The sequence below is a fragment of the Astyanax mexicanus genome, chromosome 14 (assembly GCF_023375975.1).
Source record: "Astyanax mexicanus isolate ESR-SI-001 chromosome 14, AstMex3_surface, whole genome shotgun sequence".
NCBI lineage: Eukaryota > Metazoa > Chordata > Actinopteri > Characiformes > Acestrorhamphidae > Astyanax > Astyanax mexicanus.
The window spans coordinates 15430350-15453799 of record NC_064421.1 but is presented as its reverse complement, the minus strand read 5'-3'; the positions used below and the strand labels follow the sequence as shown (position 1 = coordinate 15453799).

Below are 23450 nucleotides of genomic sequence, written 5' to 3'. Positions count from 1 at the left end.
GAAACAGTGTTCTTTAGAATGATGGTGCTCTATCAAATACTCTATCAATGCAGATATGCTCTAAAATGTAGTAGAAAGCTTTATCTGGACAGTAGAAACAGTCCAACAAAAGCTGGTTCAATTTTGAAGTAAGTAAGCACCACAGTCATAGTGGCAACAGTTGCTAGGAAATCCCCCCTCATGCTAAGAGGAAGAAACCTTGGGAGGAACCAAGACTCAGCATGAGGAACCCATCCTCCTTTGGTCGACCCGGACAGTACAAACAAATAACAGGACAAAAACAACTTTGAAAAGAGATAATGGGGAGCTATAGCTAATGTAGAAATAGATTATGTATTATGGATGTGAGTCATATTAAACTTTACTTTTAATGAATCCTTGACTTTGTATGAAACACTGAGTGTGTTAAAATGCACTTAATATTCAATCATAATTGTAAAGAGTTTTAGATTTTAGATAAGTAACTGTATTTTTCAGGGCATGTATCCCTTTATCTGCATTTTTTTTCGCATTTTTTATCATGGCTGGATAGAGTCTTTATTCATCAATTTTGTGAGTGTGCGTGTGTGTTTTTTAAAGCCTGATTACCTTATTCTTTTTTTTTCTCTCAACTCTGATTTCAGTGACCAACAAGAAGCCGAACCAGGTGTCCATCACGAAAGTGAAGCAGTTTGAGGGCTCCTCTTCCTTTGCCAGGAGATCACAGTGGACCCTCGACCAGCTGAGGCAGGTGAACGGCATCGACCCCAACAGGGTGAGTCGCTGGACCATTGCAGGTCACTGTGGACGGGCTGTAGCTCTGTGAAGAGAAGAAATAGGCTGCTTGGTCATTCTTCTTGTGTGCTTACCTGTCTATCTGAGCTGGTTAAACACCTCTTTACTCCCACTGTGCTTTCTGTAGAGAGGAGATCATCCACTCTGAGACAGAATGGTTCACTTTCACTCTCTTTCTCTCTCTGTTGCTCTTTTGCTCTCTCTGTCATGCTGCAGGATTGTCCAGAGTTTGACTTGACGTTTGAGAATGCGTTTGACCAGTGGATGGCCGGCTCGTCTGGAGACAAGTGCATGTTCATTCAAGTCCTTCACAACACCTGCCAGCGCTACAGCGCAGATAGAAAACCTGAATTTGTCAACTGCCAGTCTAAACTGCTGGGAGGTGAGCAGATCCAACCCAACACATATATTCTATACTACCATCACTGTAAACCTTTGCAGGTGTGAACCACAGGCTACTTTCACACAGTAGGTATGAATGGCATATTTGATACAGATATGTGAAATGTATGGCAGTGTGAACAGTAAAAAACATTTGACAATTTGGGGTGTTTTTATATGTGGCGATGAATTCCAACACACATCCAGTATACAGGCTGTTTTATTCTAAAAATCCAGATTTTAATTAATGTGACTTTTGTTTCCAAGGCACATATCCCAACCGCCATGTTTGTAAAGAAATTTCCCAAGGACACTTGAACTTCAGATAAATGTTGAATGAAGGTTACATTTTAAAAAAAAGAAAATATGAACAGCCTAAAAAAATCAAATTTGTTAAGAAAATCCTACAATCAGTTCAGCCACTTTACCTGCTGTGTGAAAGAAGCCATATAGACTTCAGTGTTTTAGATGTATTGCATGAAGTTTTCTCATTGTATGAGGATAAATTATGTGCCTTGAGCTACATAAATTGGCTTGGCACTGCTGCGAGAAATTTCACGCTACTAATTAAATAAATTTTGCAGCTTTTTTTCTCCCTTACCCCGGCATATTTAAAGTAATCGATGAAGCCTGGAGCTGTTTAGAGTTATGCTCTGATAAATGTTGCATACTGCTGTTAAACCTGAATTAATTGTAAATAGCTGTGAAGGATCATGTGCTTTTTAAGTTTCAGTGCAACTGATGAGCTTATGTGTGCAACCTTATATAAACTCACAGAGAACTCTATTAGAAACAGTATGTTGTAGAAACGTTCCTTTAAGATTCTGGTCTATTGCTGCAGAATGTTAAGGTACACCCTCACTCACATTCCAAAGGTGAGTTTTCTTTATTAAATCAATCTGAGTGAAATTCTGAACTATTACAGTCAAAATCCAAGGAGATCTGTAGTACTAGGCTAGAGTGTAATGCAAGTTAAGAAACTACAGTTTCTAAATCCAAGCAGAGTACTGTGTGAACTGTGTTATTTTAATATAGATAATGTACATTTATTCATAGGTTGAAATATAAAGTGTAGTTCTATCTGCATACAGTTTCATGCCTTATATAGTTCACTATATAGGTAGTAAACTGGTCAGAAACATGAATGTGTTGTGATTGTTTATTTATTTATTTTTTTAAATAAAAGGGTGTCCTGTACGATATGCAAAAAACATGTAATGTGCGATAATGCTATTGGATATGAGGTTGTTGACTAATTATTCCCTGGCTAAGAAGTAGTTTGGTAAGTGCATTTACTGTGGACTTCTGCCTCACACTGTCTCCGGCCTAGTTATGTCATGTGATCAAATCCTGCAGCGTGAAAAGCACATTCGTTACTGCATGCAAGTAATGCAGTTTAAGTTAGCTGTTTATTGGGAAAACTCATACTGAGATAACAATAAAAATGATTTATTCCTTTATCTTACCTATTTATTCATATCTATCTAGCCCTGCTATGAGTGTTTTTGAACTTGAGATGATTTCTTAGTGATTGTTCTCCAGCTCAAAAGGATAGGCTTACTAGGCTTATTAGCTGTACTGGAGAAACTTCTGGTGTTCATCACCTTCTCTTTTTTGGTGATAACTCCTCAGTAAGCTCCTTCTCACTGCGTTCAGCACAGCTTGTAATTTGGCTCCCTGCCCTTTCCTCTCCTGTGGAGGCTCTGCTGTACTAAGAGGACTGTGTGGATTAGTGTGGCTAGTGGTGTCAGGCAGGGCACTGGAGAGCAGGCACTCACAGCTGGGTATGATACACACACGCTGTTACAGCTCCTGCACAGGGGGAGACTATTAAGACGAGCTTACATTCATGGAACCAGGACCGCTCTGCTTCTCCTGACTGAGATATAATGCTTTTACCAGCGTGTAAAGCCTTCAGTGGGTTTGTAAACTCTATTAAAACCCCTATAGAAATGAGAGACAGGACAATAGAAGTGATGCCCTGGGACCCTCACTGCTGAAGAACCACTCTGTCCCTCACAGTCTAAGTCTCACACCAGTGCAAAACAAGTATCATGAAGCTGCTCAGGTGTGGGACAATAACTGTGGGGGGCACATCTTCTGAATTCCTCTGGAGCGGATACTAATAACGCTGGAACAAATAATCAAACAGCAGTGCACACGTTAATGTGATGCTGTTATGTGATGAGGTTTTGGACAGACTTACAGTCAGAGAGTGCTTATGTGTCTTTTAATTATGAATAAAGCTTACCAAAACCATTGCACATCTAGTAAATTAGTTATAGTAGATAATCGTAATTTTCACACTATAAGGCGCCAATTTTGCCAAAAATATCCAGTGTGCATGTGTGTATGAATTTGACACAATTTGAAGTCAGGTTGTAGGGAGCAGTAAAGCCACTCCGCTGAAGTACAGCATTATACAGGAGTTTTAGTTTAGTTCTCCAGCAGCATTAGCATTAGCCGCTAACTGTGCAAAGAGCTAGCTATAACTGTGCTATAACTAGCTCTTTCGGCCTGTGCCCTGCTGCTAACCCCGGCTAGCACTGCTGGATCAGCATTAGCATTAGCCGCTAACCACAGCGCTAGCTCTTTTGCTGTTCGGAGGTGAGTATTATTGGACTGTAGTTTGCGTGTTTACCATGTTAAAACAAGCTACGTGTGACAAACTGCTAGCTAATATCACCTTACCGGAACACTCAGGGTTCCTCAGTGTAGCTCTGTCGGCTAGCGGTTAGCTTTTACTTAAATTAGCTTATTAAATTAAAACAAAAACTTGGTGACACCCCTGTTCCTAATAGTAGTTACTGGTATTGCATAAAAAGCGCTCTATAGTGCAGAAAATGCGGTAGATATCAGACTTTGATTATGTACTGCTCTATTGTTATAAGATGATGATTCTGGTTTTAATTTGAAACTAATACAAAAGAAGATGGTTATAAAGGCTATTATTTTAAAGCAATAAATTGAGCCCAATGTTCTATTTAGGAACACAGTACTTTTCTTTTTTTTTTTTTTTAGACAATTTGATCCTGGAACAGTCTACAGCCATGCTTCATAAGGATAGCTGTTAAAAACTGGACAGATGCTATTTGGTTTGTGGAGGATCATATTTGAAAAAGAGAAAGGGCCTGTTGTTTACCCTCGGTGATTATATAGTATGAGATTATGTGTAGGTGTGCAGTGAAAGTGTGTTCATCAAATCAGACAAATTATACAGACATATCAGACTCATTTTACATATTTGTGCAGAGTTGGCAAGGAAACACAGCCCAAAATGTTTTTAAATTTAGTTACTTTAGGCTGGTAATCTGCATATAGCCTAACCAAGTACAATTTACTTTCTTTTTGTTGTTTGCATCCTCAGCTATAGAGCTGATTTCACACTAGGGTGTACAGTATAACAATTTAGGTTATATTTGAAGTAAAGTAACTGATTATGCCCCGAGAACTTGATAATTATCTGATGAGTTGAATAATGTGTGATCATTTAGGCTTACCTTAAATGTGCAGAGCACTGTGTTTGAGGGCCAGACAGAGTCAGCATAAGCATCAACTGCTGGAATAATAAGGTTCTGATGTTCTGTAAAGTTGGCTTGTTGGAAAAGGAGTCTGCTGGAATTGAACGGTGGTTAGTAGCTGACTTGTTTGCCCTGGTTGTGGCCTTTTTCTGTACTGCCTGTAATTTAAGAATTTGCCAGAGGAAATTGGTTTTCCATCCTTCCAGACTCTGCTGAAGCACAACCTTTGTATATGACAACCTTTTGTGAGGCACAAATATGAAACTCTTGATCTGAGGAAATATTGCTGAGGAAGTTTGAGGTCGGCAGAAATATCAAACATACATTTTACAACCCAACAAACATAAAAGTCTTAAGTTTTTCTTAAAAGAAATTAGTTAATTAGTTAATAGTACTAACCTTCATAATAAATTCATGCTTACATTTTAACATGGTCTTAGTGTTCATATTAAGTGTCTGTTCAAGTCTTAAGTATTTAGCAGTAAATACTACATAATTAAGTAACTACATAGTATTAGTATTAGTATTCTAATTTAAAGTTGCCAATATTATGATTAAATTTTATTGACTGAGGATGTATTCATATTTATGAAGTCTGGCCACTAAACATAGACTTTTTCAGCAAAGAAATGTAGATATTTACTTTAGTGAATACAACAATCCAACGATATAACAGTAGGTATACCAGACTAATACAACAGAGAAAGATTAAAACGTTTGGCACAACTTTCTTTTAGAAATTGTTCTCTTTACACTGCCAAGGTGAGCATCCTGGAGTCAGAGGGCAGAGTCACCCTGCCTTTAATTAAATTGGGTACTTAAAATACCTTGATTGGACTAATTGAAGTAAATAAAGATTTTTGCATAACACACTCGAAAGCCTAGGAGTAAAATTAGTATAAAATAAAAACAATAAACTGTGAAATTAAGCCACATCTTGTTTTCAGTATATTGTCACTCTTTGTTACAAGAGCTTTTTAAACAATATGAGAAATGTGGTTGTTGTAGACCAAGAGGTTTTACTACAAGTGGGTAAGGACAGTGAGGAGAAAAGACTTAGGGCTTTTTTACACACATACAGTAGTGTTTTTTTTGTTGTTTTTTGCTGTGGTCCAAATCTGTTTGGTTTGGCTTGTTTCACAAAAATCCAAGTGGACCAAAATGTATTAAAACAATTGATGTAAGAATGCTTATTGGTCAGACCTATCTGGGGCAGGACCAGGAAAGCAAATACAAGAAGAAAGTCCTGTTTAACATGGAGCTATGGCAAAGATGGCATTAATTTATAGCTGCAGTGATTATCTGGGCAATATAACACGATAATGACTGGAATCACTGGCTGTGGAAGCCATTTATATCAATTTATATTTATACTGATTGTTGAGTCTGGTCTTCGTACTGTTCTTTTGAGTGACAATAGACTATGAATACTAAATTTACAGCTGCACAAATGTATCACACCACAAGTGGAATAAATCTGAGCAAAATTTAACCAGATAAAGTGTGAAAGTGTTAAAATGCCCATAGTTTGCTATGAACATAAGTGAATTCATCATTCATTTGAATGCCATGTTTACTGTCTCCTGCTAGAGAAAAGTCAAGATTTGCATGAAATAAAAGAGCCTGAGAGAAGTGGGAGAGTGATGAAAGGCCTGGCAGTGTAATTTGTGCATCTTTGCCGGATGTTTCCTGTTTGGCAGGTCAGAGCTTGACGACACCGCTCCTCTCTAGCCGCATCTCTGCATGATGAGGCTGCTTCTCAACAGCCTGCTGAGCAGAGAGGCCGTATCAGTGACTGTGCAAAGTGGCAGCCTTTAGAAATTTCTCCTGCCAAGAACAAGAGACTGGCTGACTCAGTTCAGATGCAGCAAGGATTCAGATGAATAGTTTGAGGAAAATGAAGTGTGCAGCATTTCCTCCTTACCGCAAATTAAGTTAACCAGCTAAAGGCGTTTCTGTGTCCAAAGTTTGCTTCTGAAGCCACAAGGATAATTGATACTGTTTACACTATTCATTTTAAATACATGCCTTATAATTCAGTGTCTTTATGAGCTGTACCATATCGTAGGCAATAATATCGCCAATACTTTTAATATTGTGAACAATATTATACCCTAAAATATAGTGCCAGATCACCCACCCCTAATCATCACATCAGGGTACTACTTTTTTGCTGTTTTAGCATTGTTCTCATTTCCTATTATATATCTACTAGAGACAGATTATATCTGTCTAGTATCATTTATTTTACTTTAATCCTGGATATATGGAGATATATAGAGTATATTATTAGTATCATGACGTTCTGGATCCTTGACTTCTGTTACAAATATGATAAAATTCTTGTATTTTTTTAATATCTCAGTTAGGGGTGTGCCGTAACAAATCATATGCAATAACAACATTTAACTTTTTTTATTTTGTTGCAGTAGTGTATTCTTGTAATATTTCTTTAATTCAGTGTTTTGTCATATCGCCAAGAGTATCGTTATCACAAAAATACCATAATATATCATGATATTATTTTAGGGCCATATCGCCCACCCCTAGTGTCTTCATATTTTATCATTTCTAAATTATATTAATTATTATATTAATATTAAAGTCATTATAAATATGCAGAAGCAAATATAGAATTATTTAATAGACAGAAATGTGTTTTACACTTTAGATTTTTGTAAGTAGCCTTTCTTCATAGTTTTGATGTCTTTAATATTATTCTACAATGTAGACAATAATAAAAAGAAGCTGAGAATGTGTTCAAATTTTTCACTGTGTATTTTCACACAGCAGATCATACTGTTATCTAGACGCTAGGCAACAAACGTGTCTTGGCTGAGCGACTACATATGGAGTAATGGAAAAACTCTGTAAACTGTATTTGTGGCCAAGCTAAACATCATCTTTTGCCTGGTTTATTGTTTATCTGTCCCTCACTCAAGTGTGTGCTTTACATCAGAAAGCAGATGTCAACGTAATGGAGTTGATTTTCTTGTGATTTACTGTCAGAAATCCTAGATGGCTACTGAAGCTCATATTTGGGACATTGCGCTTTGTCAGGGTGTCTGTGCCAGAGAACAAGCCCCTGCCCTTTGTTTTATGATTTTGTTGTTCAGACACACCCCCTGAATCTTGGGGGGTGCAGAGATAAATTCCTCTCAATGTTTGAGCTACAGCAGAGGTTCTAATGAAATATGCAGTATATGGGATGCACAGAGTAGATAGAGGTCTGGTTCTGCAGTTGGAGCAATAACAAAAGAACATCTTTTCAGTGTGGAAAATAAAACTAATTAGCATTAGAATGGTAAATGTTTGGACTCGGTCTAATGGGATACATGCTAATTTTTGAGCCTTGAGCCAGCAGCTTTTTTTCTGAAGGATCTTCCGGAGTTAAGATGAGCATTAGCTTTGTTTGCAGTAGTACAGCATTCTTGTATGCTCTTAAGAGATAAAGCTGAGTTGTCTGTTTTCTTGTGGGAAATCAGATGTAGCTTTAACAAAACATTGCTTTATCCCTCACAAATACTCAAGCTGCCTTGCTGCACCTTAATGAAGTCTGCAGTGCAGAGAGGTGGGTCAAGGTGTACAATCAGTAGCCAGCCTCACCAGACCCATCCTTTACTATTGTATTTTCCCATCCTTCTGTATTTAAGCGTTTTACAATGCACTGCTACTTCATTGTTGGCGTTGTTGGTATTGGTGTTCATTTTTTCCAATTAAAGTTGCCCTAGAATGCCAAATTGTATTTTTCAGTTTCATTGAGTTGAGTAATGTTCAGTACATGGTAGTGGCATATCAGAATCCCCAATCATCATGGTATCGTTCTTGAAAAAAATAGAATCTGGAAAACAGGCCAATTTCAAAACCCCATGACGATTAATTTATTTCACAACAGTTCTGTTTTATATATGCCCTCCAAAATTTACAGACACCCAGCCCATCAGTTAGAGCTGTTGAAACAGTTAAATGTGTCACAACCAGAAAAATATTATGCTGTGCCGTTCTAGAATTCCTATAGGAATAAATGGGGATACACTCACCAGGCCGTATCAGCAGAGAAGACGTTTAAACTTGTTGTGTGATTAAGAAAAAGCAATTGTGCTAGAATTAAATCTATCTAGACGACAATCTTGCAATCTTTTTCCCCCCAAATGAAACTGGACTACCACAAATGACTAACAAGCTATAGCTAAACACACATCAGATGGGAAAGTACTGGCTTTCTGTGGGTGCTAGACTAAAAGCTAACCCATCTAGAGTCTCTTCAGCTTATTAACAGCTTATCAGGCTTTTCCCCCCCACAACCCCTCTTGGCACCCCTTGTGAAAGGGAGGTATACTTAAAAGAATGAAAAGTATGTTCAACTTAGGTAAAGAATACTAAAAGTGCATCTTCATTTAAATATACTTTATAAAAATATACAATATTATTTTCTCTGTTTTCCCATAAAAGCAATATGCTTTAAATTATACATTGTGTTGATAGAAACTATAGTGTTGCTGATTAATTGTGGAGTGTGAACAGCACAACAACCTGACAAACATGGCAAAAGTGGTTGCTATAGTATCTCAGGTGGTTCCTATGGTATCATTGGTAGTTGCCCAGGTGTTGCCACAGGTAGTTGCTCTGTTACCTAGTGTTGATGGGAGGTTATTAAGAGTATATTTGCTGATGGAGTTAATGTATCCTTGGCACAAACTACAGAGTATGTGTGTGTTTTTGTGGGTCTTGTGGCTTCAGGCTGGTCAGGTAAGCTGTAAGAGGTCTGTGAACTGTCCAGTTGCTATAGATTAATCTTAAGCCACATAATTGGAGTCTTAACATTTCAGTATGAAGCACTTCCTTTAGGGTGCTGCAGCTACTTAAAGTGACAGTCTTGAGTTTGAAGGCTTTAGGGATTGTGTGGGAGCATGAGTAGCATACGGAAGAGTACTTTTAATGCAGGATAATGCAAAAATCTCAATTGCTGCGTGACATTCTGTTTTCATTTTTGTGCATTTGTGAAATACTGTTAAAATGTAGAGAGCAATTACATCCTTTACATTACAAACCAACCAACCAGACTACTCTGTTTTTTTAGAATAAGTATATTAGATGTTGCAGGGATGGTCCTGCTATTAGAGCACTGATACCATTAAATAGAATCTTTTGTCCCCTCCTAACTCAGCAGTATACAATGCTTTGAGTTTAAAAGAAAAAAGAGAAACACAGGAACTGCTGCTTTAATGCAGTTGGTTTCCATTTCATCTCAGAGATGACTTGAAGTCCTTTTAAAAAAAAGCCAGTTTGAAATTAAATGTATGAGTCTTTTGTAGCGCACACTTTTCTCCTCATATGAGTCATGCTTCCGTTTCTGAAATAAAGAGAAAAGAACTCGATGCCTCATTTAGTCTGACTGCAGAATCAAAGTACAGATTTTCAGGCGTCTAGGCTGAATCTGTGGGCTGATTACTGTGACTTTAATAAAGTTAACTTTGTTTGAAGGAGGTGCCGTACCTCCCCGCTGTGTTATCACACTGTGGAGAGAGTCTATTTCCCTTAACCGTACTGAGCACCTGTCTGCTCCTCTCTGAGGTTATCAGCCTTCTGTCCTGCATTAAAAAGATAAAGGCTGTATTCCCTTTACAAGCTCTGCTCTGACTGGTTTAAATCTGGAAAGTGATTCATATCAATCTTCAGTGTGAACGAGCCTGCATCCTGAGACGACCCCCGTGCACCAGTGTCTAAATCAAATATATCATACAGGGGCTGCATAGGCTAATTGACTAGTAAGCAAATAAATACTTGAGAATTTGTTTTATTAAAAACAAAACACAATGTTCAGAGCAAGTGCATGGATGTAAGAAAAACACCAACTAGTTTTTCTTCTAGACTTAAAACTGAAAGTACTGTATTAGTGTGAATACAAACACTACATACCAATGGGATCTGTTCACTTGGCTATTTAACAATTAACACATTGTTTCTGGATTGAAGCCTCCATTTCTGTGACCTGTGTGGGGAGTCAGAAGCCAATTAAAATTCAGACTAAGTACCAGTGCTAACCTTTGTCACAAAGATAATTCTCAGTCCTCTAATTTACTTCAGTATAATTTTCATTAGACTGAGATGAGGGTGGAAAAAGGTCAGATGCATTAATGCTCCTCTAGAGAGTTTACTGCCACTAACACTGACTTTGTTTGCTGCTGCTGCCGTTCTTACACTGAATGATGGTCCATATACACTGACTGCATCATGTCCTATGACTTTTTACCATGGAAGCTAAGGAACGCTGCACTGTTCTGTAACTTATGCATTTGAGGGTCTCCTGCATTAAATTTGCATGTAATTTTGGTCAGAGTCTCTTGTCTGTTTGCGTGGACTAGTCTAGCCATTGTGGTAATGTGATAATGCATTCTATGACGTATTTCCAGTACATGCGTGTGGATCAAAGAGCGCTAAATGTCCCATCTATTTGCCACCCACTGTAACTATCCGTCTTCACTCGCTCTTCAGTTATTGATATGGGCTTGCCATGAGCATGCTGGCCAGTGTTCATCCTCACTCTTACTCGTTACAACTTATATAAGTGAGGTCCCTTGGGGCAGTGTTGGGAAGGTTACTTTTAAAATGTAATCCCTTACAGATTACTGATTACATCACTCAAAATGTATTTGTAACGTAATCAGTTACATTACTTCAAGTGAGTAACATAATCTGATTACTTTGGATTACTTACAGTATTGTTGTTTTTTTTTAAGCCTGAATTAATGTAGCAACCACATATTGCATATTATTGTTTTATTTTTTTTCCAATTAACAAATAGATAAACAAATAAAACAGCCTTTTCAATCACCCTATAATTTTATGAAACACTTCTATAAATTGATGATAAAATCATTAAAAACCATTAAAAACAAACAATGTAACAACAACTGTAAGATATCTCTTTGCAGGTTTGCCACTTTCTGCAGGTGGATTTTTTGCCAGGATTATCTAGGGGTGTAAATCACAAGATTCATTACGATACGTTACGATACGATTATTTTAGTCAGCTATACGAAAATGTTTGATACCTCAAATTATGTCACGATACAATTCGATTCGGTTCAATACGATTTAATGTGATTGCAATCTGCTCCTTTTTGTAAGAACTCACAAATGCAAACAAAATATAATTTTAATGTTTTATTATTAAATGTCAAATGCAGTGTAATCATAAACAGTAAACAATAATTCACTTCAACACTTTCATTTCCATTATTTAGGTTCCATTTGAAAACATCAAATGCAGAAGAAAATACGGAAAAAAAAGCGCCAGTTATATTTAAAGTTTACAATGTGTGTATGGATGTTGGTGATAAATAGTGAATAATTCTCTACATTTCCTGATTCAGTAGGATCTTGACAAACAAATTACAAAATTTGTAATTTATAGAACAAAGCATTGAAGAGTTACACTGCATTATATTAGGTGTCCACCAGGCGTCTCCAAAGTGTTCAAAACCTCTCCAGAGTGCCTTTAATCTAATACAAAGATACACAAGTAAATCTGTCTCTATACAACCAGAGTTTGTAATATTTTTTGTTTGTTTGTGATAAAATAAATGAATGTAAGTCTACTTCAGAGTAATATTAACATTGTTTTGATGAAATGACACAAAATCACACGTATCCGCGCTGTGGGCGCACCTTTGTTCAGCAGAGGGATTTTGATGACAGCGCTTAGGCATGCCCCGCCCCCAGCCATTAGGAGACCAATCAGGGCAAAGTACGTACCAGTGTTTTCATCTAAGGGTGGACTATTGGTTGAAATAGGTGTCAATCACTTTTGTGACCCTGGAGAAAGGCTATGACCTCATTTGATTGGATTGGATTGATCCAGCGCTCACGTTATTGGTTCAAAAGACGATCACTCAGTGGTTTGTGGACCAATGAAAACCACAGAATCTAGAAGAGGACATCCTTAGCTTTGTATTCACGTACAACTTTACGTGAAAATATTACATTGCGTGGTCGCTAGGAGCCTGAGAATATTACGTTGCGGCTGCGCTGAAAATAAACGCATGTTTGTGAGGAGAAGTGAGCAGGCGAATAAAGGACTTTATGGATATTATATCTGCGGGTCAGTGCTGTACTGTGGATGCTGTGATAGTAAGTGAATTTTCTATAGTGTAATCTGATGTTATTTTACATACTAATACTATTTTATAAGGCTATTTTGTTGGGGAGGCGTGTTCCCCATGTAAACAATGTGAAAAAACAGGCTATTTTCAGTTGGAGATTTCTGGCGACTGGTTTCATGTAGATGGCTGTAATTTTGCATGCAGGTGGTAGTTAAAGTAGTACTAAAGAATATGAGTCGGTTAGTTTGTCTGTGTTTTTAGAATATTTGACGCTTTTAAGCATTCTACTTTACATAGTCAGAACGGGCCCGCCGACGGGCCCACTAGGGGGCGCTTCTGCAGTGAAAACATTCTGAGCAGGAGGTTGTGAATCACAGAATATTCTGATGTCGTGATTTATGTGAATGTGATTGCGTTTTGTCAGTGTTGAATTGGAAGACCAAAAATAGGAAAGTACCGCAATGTAATCCATTTATTTTAGCAGAGTAACTGTAATCTGATTACCACTTACTGAAGCAGTAACTGTAACGGATTACAGTTACTTATAATTTGTAATCTGATTACGTAACGCTGTTACATGTAATCCGTTACTTCCCAACACTGCTTGGGGTAACACTTTATGGTCATCATGGTGAAGTTTTCATATTGCTGTCACATGACTTTGCATGTTGGTTTACAAAAACATAAAACATGAATTGTTTAGGGTTAAAACATTTCCTCAAGTAATTTAAGTACCTCGATTACAGACATGTTGTCTCAAGGAATTGGTTATTTAATTGTAAAGCTCAAAGCATGGTATTCCGCACTGACTACCATAGTTTAGTTCATTATGCGACACTGGTAAGAAACAGGGTTGTCGTCATGTTTTACTAATTAAGATAAGTTTAACATTTTCTTTTAAAGTCAAACAAGCCTTGGATGTTAATCTACACAGGTTTCTTTCCTAAAAAACTACCTAAAGAAGTGCTTCTGTTTATTTACAGTAAGCTTATATTTCCACATTTCCACGATAGCTGGTTGCAGCAGCACAGCCACGTTTAGTGAGGAAATCTAATGCTGCTCCAGCAGTGCTAGCCGCAGTTAGCAGCAGGCTACAGGCCGATAATACACACGTCTGAACGGCAAAAGTGCTAGCGTGTAGCACTGTTTGCAGCTAATGCTAATACTGCTATATCTGCTATAACTCCGCAGAGTGGCTTTACTGCTCCTTACAACCTGACTGGGAAATGCACAAATGCTAAAGCTTAATACATTATCAGGATGGAATGGAACTTCTTGTTTTGCTTAAAACAACATTATGTATTTTTTTTTTTTTTTTAAGAAACGGTGAGATTCCTTTCTAGCTTATTCTAGCCAAATAGCTATATGCGTTATGCTGATGTGTTCAGGTATTCTTCAGTTATTATGCTTAGAAGATGACAAGATGCGGCTTTTGTGTCAAACACGGTGCCTTCGTAAAAGCATGATGTGCCACATTATATGTGTATTCAATTTTTTGCACCATGAGGTGCAGATAAAATATTTTAATTTTCCCAAATATCGGCAGTGCGCCTTATACTCCTACTCGTTAAATGGAGACGTCTGTGTATGGCTGTCCCCTCGCATCTCGGGTCAAATAAAATCTTTGTATTGGCCGCTCCCTGTTCCAGCCTGTTTCCATCCTCGTGAGAAACTATTGTTCTCAGATCTGCTCTGTCTTTTCCACAGTATTATCTTTTGTTCTCACAGGAACAGTTTGAGTGTGGGGTGCTGCTGCTATGAAGACTCATTTGTTTTGAACTTTTAAACTGCTAAAAGGGGGCTTTGTGTGCGTTTTGGAGTAGGGTGGGGTTGGGGTGGGCATGAATGTCACCAGTGGAGGGGAAGCATCTCTACAGCAGAAGCACACCACCCTCACACGTTTACGTAATAGAGCAGGTTATGCGCTGGCTGCGTGCCTGTGAAACGGATCGGGATTGAAAGCACGTGGGCTGCACATCTTCTCTTCTGTAGACTCGGTTGTTAGCGTAGCAGCAGTGGCACTTATGAAAGCAGGCTAAATTATATAGTCTGTCAGTGGAAACATCCACAGGGTTGGGACCGTCAGTGGAGCGTGGTCTCCCCAGCCAAAACATTAGGCCGTGCTGTGCTGATGTTCAACAGAAACATCCTCTATTATCTGTCCTGTCTCTGACAGCTGAGAAAAAAGGAAAAGTCAGGGAAAAAGTAACACGACTGCAGCTTTTCCTCAGTTTACTTCAGTAAAGATGAAGTGTTTGGATACTGAATACTTTCCAAATGTCGGAGGTGTTTACTTCAGCTTTGACCCCTCGGGGGAACAGGTCAGATGTAGCTTTTAGCTAATCCGAGGATGGATAATAAACTGTTCACTGTTCATTAGTTCCCATGAGTCTTAAGCTTAAGTGTTCACAACTGTGCAATGTTTACTATAAAGTGGACTACTTTGTCCAAAAATGCTGCTGAAATTTTAGTGCAGCACAAGAAGTTTAGTATATCATTAAAAAGTTTCTTTATTTTAAGAATTAAGTTGAAAATGTGAATATTACAGCCAATAAAAACACACAAAAAATAATATTCTGTAAAACCAGTTAGTACTTTGGGCAGTGTGCCTGTTGGAAAATAAAATCCACATCTTCATAAAAGTTGTCAGCAGAGGGAAGCATGAAGTGCTGTAAGGTTTTCTGGGAAAACACTGCAATGACTGTAGACTTGATATCACACAGTGGATCAACACCAGCAGATGACATGACTCTCCAAACCAAATCACTGATTGTGGAAACTTAACACTTGATCTCAAGCAGCTTGGACTGTGTGTCTCTCCACCTTTCTTCCAGACTCTGCTCTTTTGATTTAACAAATGAAATGCTAAATTTGATGTTTTGATAGTGATGGTTTGGAGAGTCATGTCATCATCAACTTAACCCAAGATCCCTCTGCTGGGAGATTAACGTGCTAACCTCTAAACCACCATGCTGCCCCACAATACAAATTGTGCTATAAGCTCTTCCTAATGGACAGCTGTACACACACAAGCATTTATTGAGAAGCTATGATGTACAGAATTAGCATGTGAAGTGAGGCTGTAGTGTGGAAGTACAGGATTTTACATTAATATGACTGATTATACATCATTACACAGTTCTAGCACAGTTCTCTTGAAGGTCCACCAAAGTTCCAGAGTGCTGTAACTGCAATCTGGCCTGGACTGGCAAAGACAGATCTAGAGACTCATTAAACATTCCAACATAATGTTGCTTTAAATGATGGAACCAAGGTTTTGAGCACCTATGACATTTTCATTTTCATCCAGAATCTCTGTAACTTTGTCTGCTTTCTGTTATGTCATGTTTGTGTGTGTCTGCATGTGAATGAATGCACAGGCAACAGCATCCTGCACTCTGCAGCAGACAGTGTGACCAGTGCTGTGCAGAAAGCCAGTCAGGCCCTGAACGAGCGTGGAGAGAGACTGGGTCGGGTGGAGGAGAAGACTGGAGATATGATGAACAGCGCCCATCAGTTTGCTGATACTGCACACAAGGTATGATGCTCTGCTGATGCTGTTCCCATAACTCAAACCTTAAAGAACCTATATCCTATTTATCTCAGATCTTATACCCCCCACCTATCCCATGTAATGCGTGAATGGGGTTGGGTGTAATAGAAAAATTAAAACCGCATGCTGCATTAATGGTGCAAGCGTATATGGCTTATATATTAAAATAGTATATCTTGATTGACTGCCTCATTCAAAATGATGTTAGGGATGAAACTCTGTTTAGAATGCAAGTGGGAATCCTGTTCATGTAGCTTGCCATCAGCTACTGGAGCCCTGAGAGAGCACAATTGATCTTACTTTCTCTGGGTGGGTAGATGGCGTTCTCTCCCCACATCACTCTAAAGGGTGATGTTGATCAGCACAAGGCATCTGTGAGCTGATGTATCTGAACCGAGTTGCTGCACTTTCCTCCGAGTGCACTATGATGCTATTCCGCAATGCTGCATCAGCATCATCGGAGGAGGTGTTGGGGCATCACTAGTGATGAGGGGAGTCCTGATGAGTGGGTTGGGTAATTGGCCTTGTAACTTGGATAAAAATTAGATATAAAATAAAATAAAAAAAGAATTCCAGTGGGAATAAACTCTAGTCATTTTCATGTTTGAATATATGTAAAATATTTAGGATTTTGCGATATCACACAAACAGTTCTGCACCTTATGTTTTTACAAATATGGACTGTATACATGTTCAACTGAACAATTTTAAGAGAGATTGATGTAATATAAGACACACAAAACTATTTTTCTGAGGAAAAGGTCAGGACACACCCAAATTTAGTTTCACTTCTTATTTTGCTCCATGACTTTTATTACTAACTAATGTGTAACTTCATGCAAGGCAATGCACACCGAGTTGTTCCAAAGCAATAGCAGTGAGGGGAAAAAGACAGAAACTGGTGGTTTTTATGAGTTTTAGATTAATCCTCAGACATTAGTTATGGTCACAAAAAAATCTCTGATACCTTCAAAAAAAGAAGGTTGTAGCTTTTTAAGTGTCTGGGAAAAGGTTTTAAAAGATCTCAGAACAAGTAGAAATCACTCATTCCACTGTCTAAAAAATATATACCTGAACAGATTCTAATTTTAGACATCTTGGGAGTATTAAAGCATAAAATATATTACCCAAAGTACCCAAATTTTCCTACTACTAAAATATTCCATAGTCAACGGTCAATGTATATTACAAAGTGGAAGAGACTGGAAATGACCACGCAAAATGACAGTGTGGTCAGTGGATGCTGAAGTGCATAGTGTGCAGGGTTCACCAACTTTCTCAGTTAATCAGAACAGACCTCCGAACTTCATGGAATGAATTTTCTTTGAAAAAAATCTTCATTCAAGCTTTACATCACCAAGGCACAGTGCAAAGTGTGTGATGCAGTGGTGTAAAGCACCTCACCACTAGACTCTAAAACAGTTGAGACGTGTTCTCTGGAGTGACGAATCACACTTCTCAATCTGGCAATCTGATAGACGAATTAGGCTGTTTCCAGTAGAATGGTACTTGTCAAAGTATTTTGCCAAGTGTAAAGTTTGGTGTAGGGGGGATTATGTTTTTTTTTTTGTTTTGTTTTTTTTTTGTTTTTTTTGAGAATTGTGCTCAACCCATTTTTGTTTCAGCATACCAATAGAATACTTTTGGCAATATAATTTGTGTATTTGACATATGACTTTGTTTTGGAACATGAATTCAAGGGCATCTAGCCGTTTTAAAGCATAATTACCATCCAGCTAAACATTAAATCATCCAATTGGTTCCTTTTTACTACAAAAAATTATCTGCTTAGTCTATTATAACAGCGTAGGACTATCACACCATGTTAATATGGAAATGTCACAGGTTGAACTTTTCATTGAGAATGTACTCATAAATGAATTCTTTAAAAAGAGCGCTGAAGTCACTTTGCTAAGTAAGGATGTTGTTGTGACCTTGCCAGACTTTGTTAAGCTCTTGCAGTGTCTTCAGCAGATGCTTGATTATACCCCATCGTCTCAGCAGAGGGGTGGGGAAAGGAGGACTCGCTTTTTAAAAGCCCTCCTATGTCACATTTCTCTCATTGAAGCGTACCCATCCATACTAATTGCATATCAGCAAAAGCACATTAGCTTAATTTGGTTTTGCACATCTAATGGGATTAAATGTCGTCCTGCCAACACTGTCGATGCATGTTTCATCCATTTACAACTTCTAATAACATTCTGCCACCCCCTTTGGGCTTCTTTCAGAAAGAGTGTTTTGTTACCTGCCGTTCTTCCGTTAAAATGGACATGCTCGGAGAGCTGATGTTCGACACAACAAGGGAGGCATATTAATGTCTTTATGAATCTCATCATAATAATTTGTTTTACGAAGATGAGCACATAAATGAAAAGCAGGTTTGCTTAATGGTGATGAAGTGAAGAGTATTGAACTGGCTTTGCTCCGACTGTTCCTTAAAATAGTCTCTACTGAGTGAAGCAGAGAGCGGGTAATAAAAGCTCATGAAGCTCCAGCATGGCTCCTTTTCACTTAATTTTTCCCCATTTCTCTCCCACAGTTTAGTGTTTAATGATTTATCAGCTGCATTGCTTTATTTATATATTTAAACAAACTAAATCTATCTTAATCTTCGCCTTAACAAATTTAACTTTAATTTAAAGCCTTCCTTTTATTTTAAATGGGCTCAAAATGTACTTTCACAATGTACCTTTATAATAACCATAATCTGTGCAGTGTTAAATCTAAACAAGCGCATTTGAATAATGGCTCATTTGACACATTGTAATCCATGTTTAAAAGCCACAACCAGCGTCCCATCAGGCTTGTTCTTTCTGGTCCTGTGGAGCTGAATGCATAGATTGATGATTAGCGAGCGAGGGTGTGTGTGAGTAAGTGAGTGAGTATGTGTGTTTGTGTGTGTGTGTGTGTGTTTGTGTGTGTGTGTTGCTTTGCTGCCCTCACTTGTTCACTGTGTGTATGGCAGCTGAGTGTAGAGCGGTCTGTCCAGCTGTGAATGAGATTGGTGTTTCTGCCCTTTCCATAATGAGCTTCCCACTGTGCCTGTTAAAGCTCCCATTAATGAGATTAATAAACTCAGAGATGAATGAGACACTTTTGGGGTGGAGGAGGGACGTCTCCAGAGGTTCTGGAAAGGCATAAAAAAATTCAGACCACCTGAACACTGTAAAAAAAAAAATTCTGCTGCTGATAAATTCACTTGACCATCACTACTGTTTCTAAGTCAAGCTTAAGGGAACTGAGACAGATATCCCGTTTAGATTTATGAAAAACTATAAACAGTTTTATTTTAAAGCAAGTAAAAAGTCACACTGGTAGGATGAATCAGGGATTTAGGAATGCATTTGAATGGATATTGTTTTTTAGTACAGGTAAGTTTATTTACAGCTCAATTATTAGCCTTTTTTTTAACATTGTCCCAATATCAGGAGCTCACTTTTTACAGCTAAGTGTGGCTGTATCCCTTTTATGTTTATGACTAGATTGGTTATTGATCTGGAATTGATTCAAAGTGTTTTTAAATTCAGTAGCCATTAATAGTTGCTCTAAATTTGCAGTAAAAAGAGGTCATGATACAGATAAAGGAGGTCATCATCAGAAAAAACAATCAAACAAACATATCAGAAAGAGTAGATTTTAGGTTTTGTGCATTTTTGGAAAAAGGAATGCAATGATTATCTTAACACCACCAAGAAAAGTCTGGAAGATAAGGAACTAAAAAAAATAGATTTTTGTGTTTTTCATGTATAGATAAAAGTAATATTCTTGAGTTGTGTGCACATTTTTGTTGTATTTTAAAGAACATGCACATAAACAATATATTATTTAGAAAATGACTCTGCCCTTCACAATTTACCTATGTAGTCTTCTCTTTCTGTATAGGTCCCTTGCCCTAGGGATCAAAAATGACCTGCAGAGAATCTGCTTAATTTGGCGTGCTACGTCTTTTACAGAAGTATGAAGCAAAAAGGCAAACTTTCACTTTCTGTAATGATGGGGTCACTCTATTAAAAGTCTCTTCTGCTAGTAAAAATCACTAATTCAGATCATGAGAAGGCATGTGATGGTTAGTCTTAACCCTCCTAATGTTTGGGGCATTACTAAGTGAAAGAGGAGGTCCTTTGGGTAAATGGCCTTCCAAATTAGGGATATAAAATATATAAAATATATTTAAAATATATAAAAATATATACACATTTATATAAAAGCAGAAACTGAGGCATAAAACTTTTTGGACTTTTAGAAGATTACTGAATTTGACTCGTCATGCAAATTCTTTCTGCATTTTTACACTTGATGTTTCACATTAATGTTTACCATACTCCTTCAAGGAAGCACATTTAATGTCAGAGCATGAATAGATCAGTTATCCTATAAAACATGTTTTTCTTAAAACCTAAAGCTCTCCTCTAATGAACTGTGTGGGCTGATATTCCCAGTCACTCACAGCCTCAGTTTGAGTGACCTCTTCTGTCTCTTTCTCTCCCTACAGCTGGCCATGAAGCACAAATGCTAAACTGTGCCAAACCCTCAGCGGGCTCTGCCAAGGATGACTGGCACATGTACAGTGGATGGATTTTAGATTTTATCCTTTTTTTAAAGAAAAATGAAGATTACTATTATGACCTAAGAGCGTTTTTAATTTTTACGTCCTCCTGACGTTTCCTGAAGAAAAGGTGAGTGGGACATTCTGAAGCAGCTTTAGGTCACGTTCTCCTTCCTGGCTCTTGATGTGCAGTTCTTATCAGGAACACTGCAGACAGGCAGAAGAAGGGCACAGCTTTCCGGGAGAACTGACCACAGTACAACATGAAGACATGTAGAGCAGGGGGGCGCTGGATTACTTTTGAACAGTTAAACTGGAAAAACCCAGGACTAAGTGATTTATTAGCCATGACTTAATGGGTTCACTTACTATATCTCCGTATATCTCATCATGTACTGTATCCCATTAACCATGTAGTGTTTTTCAGACTTCCATTTCCATTTTTGGAGAGAGCTGAAGGTTACCTGCCAGTATTCCTGTTTTAGGACATGTGAGATGTGTGGAATATTGCCCAATTTACTCCAAATATTAATATCGACATATACTGTAAGAATGGGTTTGGAAAAATCTCTGAAAGTACAGCTCTAAAATTATACATAAAAATAGTTTTTGGACTTAGACCCACTTTACACATGCAGTACATACACAAATAAGCCATAACATTAGCACCACTGATGGGTTAAGTGGAAAACACTGGGTGTGAAAGGGTGGGATATATTCGTCAGCAAGTGAACTGTTGGTTTGTTTTAAAAGCAAGAAAACTGGATCTACACCACTTAGATAACACCTCCAAAATATCAGGCAGGTGCAATAAAGGACCTAACTTACAGGACTTAAAGGATCTGCTGCTAATGTTGTCTTAGTGCTAGATGCCAGAGTTCTTGTGGAGTCTGTGCCTTAATTCTCTGTTCAGTGTTAGACAGGTGGTGCTAATGTTATGGCTGATTGTTGTAGATATGTGCTTAAGAAAAATGAAATATTAATTAATATGATTGAAATATCAGGGTTAGTGATGAGATGGAAATAGTCATTTTTTCCCTTTATGTGTAGTAGAGATTACTTTTTGTGACCAAAATATGAAATTACTTTGGGCCTGTTTACACCTGTCATTAATGTTTGTTTTGTATCTGGATAGTATCTGAATAAACTTTGACCGGATTCTGTTTAACCATGTTATTAAATTCTGATTTTTTTTCCTGCGTTAAAACTAGAGATAAAAATCACAGTGTATTTCTGAATCAGTTTATCTGATTTTGCTATTTATAGGTATACATTTGAGTAAAATGAACATTGTTGTTTTATTTTATAAACTACAGAAAACATTTCTCCCAAATTCCAAATAAACATTTTGTCATTTAGAGCATTTATTTGCAAAAAAGGTAAATAGCTGAAAGATGCAGAGCTTTCAGACCTCAAATAACACAAAGAAAACAAGTTCATATTCATAAAGTTCAGAAATTAATATTTGGTACAATAACCCTGTTTTGTAATCACAGGTTTCATGCATATTGTTCTCCTCCACCAGTCTTACACACTGCTTTTGGATAACTTTTTTGCCACTTGATCATCCACCTTCCTCTTGATTATATTCCAGAGGTTTTCAATTTAGTAAAGTCAAAAAAACTTTTTCCAGAGCTGTGTATTGCAGAACAGTTCTCTGTGATACTTTACATTATCTGTGTTACTGAGGAGGATGCATGTGTTTTCAATTGCATTTGGTGATCCAATCAACAGAAAACATGCATTAATGTCAGGTGTAAAAAGGCTCTTTCTGTACCTTTTAATTGAACACATTTTCACTAAAGATGCCATTAATCATAATGTAATTAACAGCAGTGATATGTAATATATTAAGTGGAAATATCTAAAGGAGAATAAGTAACGTATGTTACATACTAACCGTGTATACTGCCACTATGAATGGGCTTTTAACAGTGTATGTGATTTTCTTAATCCAGTAACCGTATGCCGTCACCTGATGTTCTTGTACGAGTGGATTGTTTTGGAGGTCTGTGTTTGTTTATTTGTTCTGCCACTTAAAATGAGTGTCTCATGAAAAAATGCTTTTCAGATGAGACATTTGTAGAATTTGTAACACATTTGTTTGAGAACTTCATGGGCAAACTGTGGTTATTGTGATGTTGAGATTGTTAGTACGTGTAGCTCACTTTGTAAAAACACACCTCAGCAGAGACTGCTGCAGACCGTCACATCACTGGCTGTGTGTATGTATGCGAGTGTGTGTTTAGGGGTGTGTGTGTGTGTGATAGTTTACAGCTTTATCTTGTTGATTGCTCTTCAGCAGAAGCACGAGAACACAGTTTTTGTTGTAATAAAAACATGTGAAAAACAATTTTGAATGTATTGTTGATGAACCCTTGCTGTCATTGTGTTAAATATTAAGCTACATTAGCTACGTTTCCATCAGCTTTTTGGGTAATGTATATAAGAGAAATAATGAAAATGTGTAAAGAAATTTTTTTTTGTTTGTTTGCTACCCACCAACATTAGCAACAACAAAAAAAAATCATAATGTCAATTTATTTGATGTAATTAGCAGAGTCCC

The 23450-nt window shown here is 37.6% G+C and overlaps 1 protein-coding gene across 1 annotated transcript in view; it reads left to right on the top strand.

Moving 5' to 3' along the window:
* Window positions 1-23237, top strand: part of stxbp6 (syntaxin binding protein 6 (amisyn)) — a 101782-nt gene extending 78545 nt beyond the window's left edge. The window contains exons 3-6 of the mRNA XM_022673069.2: window positions 624-754; window positions 991-1156; window positions 16163-16320; window positions 20831-23237. Of these exons, the coding sequence (XP_022528790.2) occupies window positions 624-754; window positions 991-1156; window positions 16163-16320; window positions 20831-20854 (479 nt within the window). The 3' untranslated portion in view covers window positions 20855-23237. The remainder of the gene's footprint in view (window positions 1-623; window positions 755-990; window positions 1157-16162; window positions 16321-20830) is intronic.
* The last annotated feature ends 213 nt before the right edge of the window (window positions 23238-23450 follow it).